Source organism: Octopus sinensis, linkage group LG22 (genome assembly GCF_006345805.1).
Source record: "Octopus sinensis linkage group LG22, ASM634580v1, whole genome shotgun sequence".
NCBI classification, from domain to species: Eukaryota; Metazoa; Mollusca; class Cephalopoda; order Octopoda; family Octopodidae; genus Octopus; species Octopus sinensis.
In genome coordinates this window covers 7,187,984-7,200,150 of record NC_043018.1, presented here as the reverse complement: position 1 = coordinate 7,200,150, position 12,167 = coordinate 7,187,984, and the positions used below count along the sequence as shown (strand labels likewise).

Sequence of the window (12,167 nt, the reverse complement as noted above, 5' to 3'; positions counted from 1 at the left end):
AGGGCAGCGGACTTGCGGTCATAGGATCGCGGTTTCGATTCCCAGACCGGGCGTTGTTAGTGTTTATTGAGCGAAAACACCTAAAGCTCCACGAGGCTCTGGCAGGGGATGGTGGTGATCCCTGCTGTACTCTTTCACCACAACTTTCTCTCACTCTTACTTCCTGTTTCTGTTGTACCTGTATTTCAAAGGGCCAGCCTAGTCACCCTCTGTGTCATGCTGAATCTCCCCGAGAACTACGTTAAGGGTACACGTGTCTGTGGAGTGCTCAGCCACTTACACGTTAATTTCACAAGCAGGCTGTTCCATTGAATCGGATCAACCAGAACCCTCGTCGTCGTAACCGACGGAGTGCTAATTATGATTTATTATTAGTAGGACAAACTTATGAAAATGATTTAGACTGGGAAGGGGTTAAAGGCTTTATTATTTTCGTGTGGTCAAAACTTTACTGTTCGCTATAAATGATATACTACTAGATAGAAGAGATGATAACCTAGATGAAATAAACAGTCCATACATCATTTTCTCTCATTTCAAACATCATCATACCTTAATTGTAATTTATAGGAGCGAAATACGCAATTACTTTCTATATAATGATAATGTCGATGTCTTTTATAGCTAGGAGGGCGACGGTTAGAGTACATTACAAGGACAAATTATAATGGGGTGGGGAGGACATACAACACTAATAATGTTTCCAAGTTCTGGCAGAAGGCCACAAAAGTGAGGGAATGGAATTTGCTTAGGGGTTGCAGACCCAAGTTGAAAATTCTTTTGCAAACAAGTTCAATGTTTTTGTCGAATGTTAATAACAAAACAAACATAGAAATACTACTATTACTACTACTACTGCTGATGCTTTCAAGTTTTGGCACAAGGCCAGCAATTCAAGGGAGGGTCTAAGTCGATGAAATCGACTCCTAGGATTCAACTGGTACTTATGTCATTGACCTTGGAAAGATGAAAGGCAAAGTTGACCTTGGTGGTATTTGAACCCAGGATGTAAAGATAGATGACATGCTGCTAAGCATTTTGCCAGGTGTGCTAACGATTCTGCCAGCTCACCGCCTTACAACAACAACAACAACTACTACTACTACTACTACTAACAATACTACTACTACTACTACTACTACTACTACTACTAATAATAATAATAATAACAAAAACAATAGGCCTACCATAGGCACAATTTTTAGGTCAATCACATTGACCCCAGAGCTCAACTGATACTTATTTTATCGACCCTGAAAGGATGAAAGGTAAAGCTGACCTTGACGGAATTTGAACTCAGGACATAAAGATGAACAAAATGCCACTAAGCATTTTGCATGGCATGCTAATGATTCTGCCAGCTTACCACCTAACAATAATGATAATAATAATAATAATAATAATATAATAATAATAATAATGATAATAATATTCCTTTTTTCTATAAGCATAAGGTCTGAAATTTGAGGGCAGGAGACTAGTGCTCAACTAGTACATATTTTATAGACCCTGAAGGGATGAAAGGCAAAGTCAACCTTGGTGGAATTTGTACTCAGAATGTAAAAATGGATGAAATGCTTCTAACCATTTTGCTCAGCATTTTAACAATTCTGCCATTGTTTTTTTTTTGTTTTTTTTTCAGAGCTTGTCAATGAAAGTGCCTTAAAGATTCCTGTGAAACCAAGTGTGGACACAGAAATGAAATCATTGAAGCACATCCTGAATCCACACTTGAGACAAACTGTTCTGCACCCAACCAATCCTTTTCAAGTTGAGCTCCTCTCTGGTATGTAAACACCTTGTTCATTCATTCCTCTTCTTCCTCCTCCTCTCCTCTGTTCCCTTCCTCCTCTCTGCTCACCATCTCACCCCTCTCCTTTGCTGTGCCCCAGGGAAGATCTTCAAACACCAGCTCAGCCCTGGTGATCTTCGCCACTAGCTCAGCCTTGGTGTCCCAAGTTGAAGGTGGCGAACTGGCAGAAACGTTAGCATGCTTAGCCGTATTTCGTCTGCCGCTACGTTCTGAGTTCAAATTCCGCTGAGGTTGACTTTGACTTTTATCCTTTCGGGGTTGATTAAATAAGTACCAGTTACGCACTGGGGTCGATATAATCGACTTAATCCGTTTATCTGTCCTTGTTTGTCCTCTCTGTGTTTAGCCCCTTGTGGATAGTAAAGAAATAGGTAGAGTGGTTGGTGTTTTTCCCAACTGCGCCCTGTCCATAATAATCCCTGGGATTAAAATCAGGATAATGTGGAGGCCAGGAATAGGGGCTGGTGTAGTCATAGAAATTCTCTGACAACCACTTCTGATTCTTACCAGAGTTATAGCAAGGAGCTGAATACTGCTGCAACACATATGACCTTCCAACAACAACCCTCTCCAGCCAGGATTTCACCACAATCACCAACAGCTTCACACAGCCATCTGAACTGAGCCTAAGGCCCAGTTCAGAGGTGTGAGGTGACATGTCACCCCAACTGGAAATACACCCAAAGACCATGACAATTTGGTTTTCATGATGTCCATTCACATCTTACAGCCTTTAAAATGTTCACATTTTGAGCATTGAACCACAGTTGTGATGTTTTTAGATACTCGGCATGAATTATCATGGTATAGGTTACTCTTTTTCCAATACTCAGATGACTTCCAGCCCATCTTGTCAGCTAACTCTTTTTCTGAACGTTGTTGACTGTTCACCAATACATCAAGCAGTTCTTGAAAAAAAAAAAAAAAAAAAGAAAATGAGACAAAATACCATCATATTTATCCTGAATCTATTGACCCTGAAAGGATGAACAGCAAAATCAACCTTGGTAGAATTTGAACTCAGAATGTGAAGACAGACGAAATACCTATTTCTTTACTACCCACAAGGGGCTAAACACAGAGAGGACAAACAAGGACAGACAAACGGATTAAGTCGATTATATCGACCCCAGTGCATAACTGGTACTTATTTAATCAACCCCGAAAGGATGAAAGGCAAAGTCAGCCTTGGTAGAATTTGAACTCAGAATGTAAAGACAGACGAAATACCGCTAAGCGTTTCACCTGGCGCTCTAACGTTTCTGCCAGCTCGCCATCTTGGGCTTCTTTCACTTTCTGTCTTCCAAATCCACTAAGAAGCTTTTGGTCAGCCTGAGGCTATAGTACAAACACTTGCCCAAGGTGCCATGCAGTGAGACTGAACCTGGTATCATGTGGGTGGAAAGCAAGCTTCTAACCACACAGCCAGGCCTGCGCCTGTGTTCATATGTTTTATGTTTGTCTTGAATTTCATCATATAGCCCTCCTACTTATTTGTTTTCTTTTTCCAGATATTCTTATTTAAATAAGTTCAAATGCGTGACCTATCTGATTTGCCAAAAGAACAAATTGTGTGTGTGTGTGTGTGTGTGTGTGTGTATGTGTGTGTATGTGTGTGTGTATGTGTGTATGCATGCGTGTGTGTGTATGCGTGTGTATGTGTGTGTGCGTATGTATGTGTGTATGTGTGCGTGTGTGTGTATGTATGTGTGTGTGTGTGTGTGTGTATGTGTGTGTGTGTAGATACTTACTCACTCACTCACTCACACATATAGATGCAAACATCCATTTGTAGTAAAACCGTTTTTTTATAGGTTGTCCGTTGGAACATCACCAGTCTGAAATAATTGCCAGGCAGTCCCAGTCTGTTTTCAAGAAACACCTTCAGGTGATATATCCAATATCTTCCAAACTTTGGTCAGAAGAAATGGAAGAAAATGAATGGAAAGATAATGAAATTGTGACAGTTCTTCAGAAACAAATATCGACAGCAGACAATCAAATCAGGAGAGGATTTCTTCGTTGGGTGGCATTGCCCGAAGTTATAGAGGTAATAATAAAAACGTTTTCAAATTTTGGCACAAGGCCAGCAATTTTAGGAGATAGGGTAAGTTAATTAAATCAACCCCAATGCTTAATTGGTACTAATTCTATTGTCCCCGAAAGGCTGGAAGGTAAAGTCGACCATGGTAGAATTTGAACTCAGAATATAAAACCAAATGAAATGACAATGATTCTGCCTGTTCATCGTCTTGTGATAATAATGGTACTGGTTTCAAATTTTGACACATGGCCAGCAATTTAAGGGGACAGTATACGTTGATTAAATCTACCCCAATACTTGTGCTAATTTTTATCAACCCCAAAAGGATAAAAGGCAGAATTGACCTCAGGTGGATTTGAGCTCAGAACACAAAGACAGATGATATGCCATTGAGAATCTTTCCTGGCATGCTAACCATTCTGCCAGCTCACTGTCTTAAGGTAATAATAGTATTAACTTCGAATTTTGGTACAAGGCCAGCATTGGGGGGTGGGGGCGCAGGTGTAAATTGATTATATGGACCCTAGTGTTTGACTGATATTTATTTTATTGACCTCCAAGGATGAGAGGCAAAGTTGACCTTCGCAAAATTTGAAGTCAGATTGTAAAGATGGATCAAATGTGGCTCAGAATTTTGTCTGGCAATGCTAACGATTCTGCCAACTCGTTGCCTTGTTCATATTAATAAACAATGATTTCTCACAGAAACTGGAATCTTTTATCTTTTACTCATTTTAGTCATTGGATTGTGACCATGCTGGGGCACTGAAGGGTTTAATTGAACAAATTGACTCTGGTACTTATTTTATTGCTCTCTTTTGCCAAACTGCTAAGTTACAGGGATGTAAACAAACCAAGGATGGTTGTCAAGTAGTGGTGGAAGACAAGCACAAATACAGTCTTACTTTCTCCCCACCCCTCCCACATGATGAGCTTCTTTCAGTTTCCATCTACCAAATCCACTCACGAGGTTTTGGTCAGCCTGAAGCTATAGTGGAAGACACTTGCCCGGCATGTGAACCCAGAACCATGTGGTTGGGAAGCAAACTTCTTAACACACAGTCATACCGGCACCTATGAATTGTTTTTGCAAAGGGGACATCTGATTATTTCAATCCCAGTTCTTCACTGATATTTATTTTATCAACCCCTGGAAGGTTGAAAGGCAAAGGGAATCTCAACAAGATTTGAACTCAGCATGTAAAGTACCACTACTATATACCACCCTAAATTTCTTGATTTCTTTGTAAGAAGCTCAGCCTTTCTGTTCCAATTTTGGCAAATGTCGCCAACTGGTTGGGTGCTTCCTTGAATTGAAAAACTCAGTAAAATTGACGATATATCATGAAATAATAGTAACAGAAGTCTGTGTAATAGATTGATCTATTAGCTTCTTGTCCTGATTAATCAATTGATTTCTTGTCCCTGGATCGATCAACTATCAAATACCTCCTATCCTGGCAATTTTATTAGATGAGAGAATGTTGCAATGAATCAAAGGCTCTGTTAGTTTCAGTATTTCATTCCAAATTTCCACTTCTTAAAGTGGAAATTTCTACTTCCTAAACTAATACTGTTTCAACAGAAATAACATTAGAGTAAATTTGCAATTTGTGTATCATACTCAATGCAGATACGTCACAGAAAGCTGACTTAAGTATGGTATTCATCCCCGAGATAAAATCTCTTATAGATGTACAGTCTCAGGATAAATACTGCAGTTAATTTGGTTTCCCATGGTGTATCTACATTAAGTATGATCCACAGATTGCAATGTTACATCACTCATGCCATTCATAAACCATTATAATTACAACTTCGTCAGCAGCATTTACATTGTGGTTGTTTTTGATGTTCCAAGTTAGATGTTTGCCATTTCTTACAAGGAATTCTTTTTTATTCTTCATATCTCTCATCTGCTTCTTTGCAAATCTGAAGACACTGACACAGCACATGAGTTTTCTTTCTTTTATTCTTTTACTTGTTTCAGTCATTTGATTGTGGCCATGCTGAAGCATTGCCTTAAAGGGTTTTAGTCAAAGACATCGACCCCAGGACCTTATTCTTTGTAAGACCCCAGGACATATTCTATAGGCTGCTTTCGCCAAAGCACTAAGGTATGGGGATGTAAACACACCAACGTCTGTTGTCAAGTAATGGGTGGTGGGGGACAAACACAGACACAAAGACAAACACACATAAATACACACAAACACACACACACACATACAATGGGCTTGTTTCAGTTTCCATCTACCAAATCCACTCACAAAGCTATGATTGGCTTGAAGCTATTGTGCCACACAGTGGGACTGAACCTGGAACCTCAGTTTTGCTGTGTTTTTCCTTCCCTCCTGAGCCACAGTGTATATCAATGTTTCTCAGTTGCAGCTTTCAGGGCTGCTTATGGCTCTCAAGCTTTCCCTCCAATGGCCCTGAACAGGCTTCCCTCAATAAATATAATCCATTTTACACTTAATTCATTGACCCTGAAAGGATGAAAGGCAAAGTCGACCTTGGCGTAATTTTGAACTCAGAATGTAGACATGGATGAAATGTTGCCAAGTATGTATGTATGTATGTATGCAAATAGGTGCAGGAGTGGCTGTGTGGTAAGTAGCTTGCTTACCAACCACATGGTTCCGGGTTCAGTCCCACTGTGTGGCACCTTGGGCGAGTGTCTTCTACTATAGCCTCAGGCCGACCAAAGCCTTGTGAGTGGATTCGGTAGATGGAAACTGAAAGAAGCCTGTCGTATATATATGTGTGTGTGTGTGTGTTTATGTATTTGTGTTCTGCCAGCTTGCCACCTTGGTAATAATGATAATAGTAATAATCCTTTCTGCTAAAGGCACAAGGCCTGAAATTTCGGGGGAGGGGACTAGTCAATTACATTGACCCCAATGTTTTACTGATACCTAATTCATCCACCCTGAAAGGATGAGAGACAAAGTCAACCTTGGTGGAATCTGAACTTAGAATGCAGGCACAGATAAAATGCTGCTAAGCATTTTGTCTGGCATGCAAATGATTGTGCCAGCTAATGATCCTCACTTGTCTTTAAGAGGTTTTGGTGCAGCCTCTACTAATATGGATATATAATTATAATTATAATTAAGGGTACTGAGAACAGCACCAATATGCGAGAAATAGAAGTCAAAATGACTCTAAAACCACACACATTGTGCACTCCTTTAGCACTGGTGAAAGGCGAGAGGATGAACAAAAAGGATTTAGCAAATTTTTATATATACATATGTATATGTATATATATTTATGTATATATATTTATATATATGTATCTATTTGTATGTATGTATGTATATGTGTATGCATGTATGTATGTATATAAGCTTAAAGCTCATGGTGATCACTGTGCAATGATTAAAGAAAATAGTTTAATAGTGGGGCATGTAAGCCCTCAACAGAAAATAGAAGGCTTTCCTATCCTCTGTCGAGGGCTTATATTCCTCGAGGTCATAGGAATAAGTGGCTATCATTTAGTAACAGCAGTTCTATGTTTTAATGAAACAATATTATATTTCCAAGACTGATTCCTACTTTTGCATCACACCAGTTTGAATCTTGTTAACGGCTAAAAGGATCTGTTGAGATTCTTCAGGATTTTTGTTTCTTTATATATATATATATATATATATATATTTTTTTTTTTTTTTCCTAAATTAGTGCTTTTTCTTTTTTTTTTGTCCGCTGCCTCTGAAGAGGACCTTTGAGATAATGACCTTTTTGAACTTTTTGAAGTTGAAAAATAAAAATAATTTTAAAAAACCACAAAAACAAAAAAAATCTATACATTTAGATCTAGTTTTAGATCTAGACTGAAGAATAAGCCTGCTGCAGGCTATATCTTCATATATTGGTAGAATCAATAGCAGACAGCATAAAACTGACGTTCATAGATGATACTTTAACTGAGTGTTATCACACCACTACCACCACCACCACCACCACCACCACCACCACCACCACCACCACCACCACCACCACCACCACCACCACCACCACCACCACCACCACCACCACTACTACCATACACGCTGCCAAATAGCACTTGGTTCCAAACTCGTACATGCCACACTTCTTTCAAAATTAAATCCACAATGAAATATCTAAGAAGTTCAATCACTAAAGTGCTTCCAACAAACAGTTTATTTATTTATTCATCTATCTATTTATTTAGAGATATCAGAACCTTCCTCAGTGATACAGAAACAGGATATATATATATGTGTGTGTGTGTGTATATATATACATATATATATATATGCATACATGTATGTATGTAGCCTTAGGTTTATAGTTCTCGTAGTTTATGAATAAAGAGTGGCCATACAGATACACAAAAACTGGACTAATAAATATATATATATATATATATATATATACATATATATATATTCTGCTCTCACATGTCTGTCTGTCTATCTATCTATCATGCTATCTCCTATATAGGGACAATGCTAGTAAGGTGAGGGTTGGCAACGAGTACAGTGAAGAATTCCGGGTAGAGGTAGGGGTCCACCAAGGCTCAGTCCTCAGCCCCCTCCTATTTATCATAGTCCTCCAGGCAATAAAGGAGGAATCCAAGACAGGATGCCCTTGGGAGCTCCTCTATGCTGATGACCTTGCTCTAATTGCTGAGTCGCTATCAGAACTGGAGGAGACGTTTCAGGTGTGGAGACAAGGATTAGAATCGAAGGGCCTCAGAGTCAATCTAGCTAAAACCAAAGTCGTAATCAGTAGACAAATCACAAACGCCTTCAGGTAGATGGCCCTGCTCGATCTGTAGAAAAGGTGTAGGTAGAAACTCTATAAGTTGCACCAAGTGTAAGCTATGGACACATAAGAGGTGCAGCAATGTCAAAGGAAGGCTAACTAGGAAGATGGTTTTTGTATGTGGCAGATGCTCAGGAGCAATAAACACTGAAAATGCTCTGAGACCAACTTCCGTCACTTTCCAGGGAGAAAAACTAAAATAGTTGATAGTTTCCATTACCTAGGTGACCAAGTCAGCAGCGGGGGGGGGTGTGCTGAAAGTGTAACTGCTAGAGTAAGAATAGCTTGGGCAAAGTTCAGAGAGCTCTTACCTCTGCTGGTGACAAAAGGCCTCTCGCACAGAGTGAAAGGCAGACTGTATGATGTGTGTGTGTGATGAACAGCCATGCTACATGGCAGTGTGAAACATGGGCCGTGACTGCTGAGGATATGCGTAAGCTCGCAAGAAATGAAGCCAGTATGCTCCGATGGATGTGTAATGTCAGTACTCATACTCAGCAGAGTGTAAGTACCTTGAGAGAAAAGCTGGACCTAAGAAGCATCAGTTGTGGTGTGCAAGAGAGACGTTTGCGCTGGTATGGTCATGTGGCGAGAATGGATGAAGATAGTTGTGTGAAAAAGTGCCACACCCTAGCGGTTGAGGGAACCTGTGGAAGAGGCAGACCCAGGAAAACCTGGGACGAGGTGGTGAAGCACAACCTTCGAACTTTAGGTCTCACTGAGGAAATGACTAGAGACCGAGACCTCTGGAAGTGTGCTGTGTGCGAGAAGACCCGGCAGGACAAGTGAGTCCATAACCTGTGGCCTTCTACATGGGATGGAGCCAGCCTACATATGCATACCTTCCCTTCTTGGGACACAAAACTCTACTTGTGAAGACCTGTTGAGGCAAGTGAGGATCAGAATCAAAATCGATCAATGGAAATTGCAGATGTGTTACCAGTGCCGGTGGCATGTAAGAGAACCTTCCGTTTCGTGACCATTGCCAGCGCCGCCCCGACTGGCCTCGTGCCGGTGGCACGTAAAAAGCACCATCCGTTCGTGTCCATTGCCAGCCGTGCCGGTGGCACATAAAAAGCACCATCCATTCGTGGCCGTTTGCCAGCTCTGTCTGGCACCTGTGTGGGTGGCACGTAAAAAGCACCCACTACACTCACGGAGTGGTTGGCGTTAGAAAGGGCATCTAGCCGTAGAAACACTGCCAGATTTGACTGGGCCTGATGAAGCCTTCTGGCTTCACAGACCCCAGTAGAACCGTCCAACCCATGCTAGCAGGGAAAGCGGACGCTAAACGATGATGATGATGATGATGATGATGATATATATATATATATATATATATATAGAGAGAGAGAGAGAGAGAGAGAAAGAAAGAGATCGATAGATATGTGTGTGCATGTCCATAATTTCTTCAACTTATTTTAGCCATTCACCTAGAAATCAATATATAATATATATATATATATATACACATATTACATATATATATACATACAATATATATAATACATATATATATACATACATATATATATCATATATATATACTACATATATATATACATATGTATATATATGTATATATATATATCATCATCATCATCACGGACGTTAAACGATGATGATGATGATGATGATTAATTATATATATATATATTATATATATTATATTTATATACACTTTTACTTGTTTCAGTCATTTGACTGCAGCCATACTGGAGCACCGCCTTTAATCAAGCATCTCGACCCCGGGACTTATTCTTTTGTAAGCCCAGTACTTATTCTATCGGTCTCTTTTGCCGAACCGCTAAGTAACGGGGACATAAATACACCAGCAACGGTTGTCAAGCAATGCTAGGGGGACAAACACAGACACACAAACACACACACGCATACACATATATATACATATATGTACGACGGACTTCTTTCAGTTTCCGTCTACCAAATCCACTCACAAGGCTTTGGTCTGTCCGAGGCTATAGTAGAAGACACTTGCCCAAGGTGCCACACAGTGGACTGAACTCGGAACCATGTGGTTGGTAAACAAGCTACTTATCAAACAGCCACTCCTGCGCCTATTAAGTGGAGCTAAATATTACCTTTTGCTGTTAATATTACTTCTGTTGCAATTAATTATTTTTTTTCTTAAGCCCAATGGTTAGTTGCAATAATTAGACACAGAGATTCTACATAGATTGCTGATGGGGGTATCACAGGAATTTCTACCTTCGGACATCTACAACTGACAAGATCAAGGAAGGCTGAAATTATGTGATCTGGTGGTGATAGCAAATGATTATTTCCTGCTAGTGGTATAAACACAAGTATTTATATGCACCACAAGTCATATAAGAGGGTGTATTGTGGTAAATAATGCAGTATTTTAAGTGGGGATAAATATTACTTTTCACATTAATACTTCTGTCACTATTAATTAGACACACACATACACACATTTGATTAATGAGAGAGATGGAAGACACAAGATTGTTTATTAGGCAATACAATTGTTTCAACCCATCTTGTATCGATCCTGCACTATTTAATGAGATGCATCTTGTAATCACCTGAAGAAGCACATCTACACCAACTGATACTTCTGAACCAGTTGTTAAGTATCCCACCCATGAGGGATCGATGCTAGATGAGTTGAAACAGCTGTAGTGATTAGTAAACATTCTCGTATTTTCCATCTTCTGTCTTTCTCATTAATCAAATACACAGTCAACACTGTGAAATTGAACGTGCTTTACCAGTAAGCTACCAGGTGTATACAATATGACTTATCTAAGATATATATATTCTTTTACTTGTTTAAGTCATTTGACTGTGGCCATGTTGGAGCACCACCTTTAGACAAACAAATTGACCCCAGGACTTGTTCTTTGTAAACTTAGTACTTATTCTATTGATCTTTTTGCTGAACCAACAAGTTACAAGGACGTAAACACACCAACATCAGTTGTCAAACAATATTGGGGGACCGACATACAAACACATACGATGAGCTTCTTTCAGTTTCCGTTTACCAAATCCACTCACAAGGGTTTGGTCAGCCCAAGGCTATACTAGAAGACATATGCCCAAGGTGCCATGCAGTGGGACTGAACCCGAGATCATGTGGTTGGTAAGTAAACTACTTACCACACAGCCCCCTGTGCTAGATATATATATATATATATATATATATATATATATATTTATATATATATATCCTTTTATTCTCTTACTTTTTTCAGTCATTTGACTGTGGCCATGCTGGAGACTGGCTTTAGTTGAAAAAATAAACCCCAGGACTTATTCTTTGTAAGCATAGTATTTATTCTATCAGTCTCTTTTGCTGAACCATTAAGTTACAAGGATGTAAACACACCAACATCAGTTGGTGGTGGGGACAAACACAGACACACAAATACATACACACACACACACACACATTATATATATATATATACAATGTGCTTCTTCCAGTTTCCATCTACCAAATCCACTCACAAGTCTTTAGTTGGC

General features: G+C 39.6%; 1 protein-coding gene across 1 annotated transcript in view; it reads left to right on the top strand.

The window, feature by feature from the left end:
- The first annotated feature begins 697 nt into the window (after positions 1 to 697).
- LOC118767475 (HEAT repeat-containing protein 4-like) overlaps positions 698 to 12,167 on the top strand; it is a 472,731-nt gene continuing 461,261 nt past the window's right edge. Inside the window, exons 1-3 of the mRNA XM_036512098.1 lie at positions 698 to 707; positions 1,643 to 1,786; positions 3,628 to 3,863. Coding sequence (XP_036367991.1) covers positions 698 to 707; positions 1,643 to 1,786; positions 3,628 to 3,863 — 390 coding nt within the window. The remainder of the gene's footprint in view (positions 708 to 1,642; positions 1,787 to 3,627; positions 3,864 to 12,167) is intronic.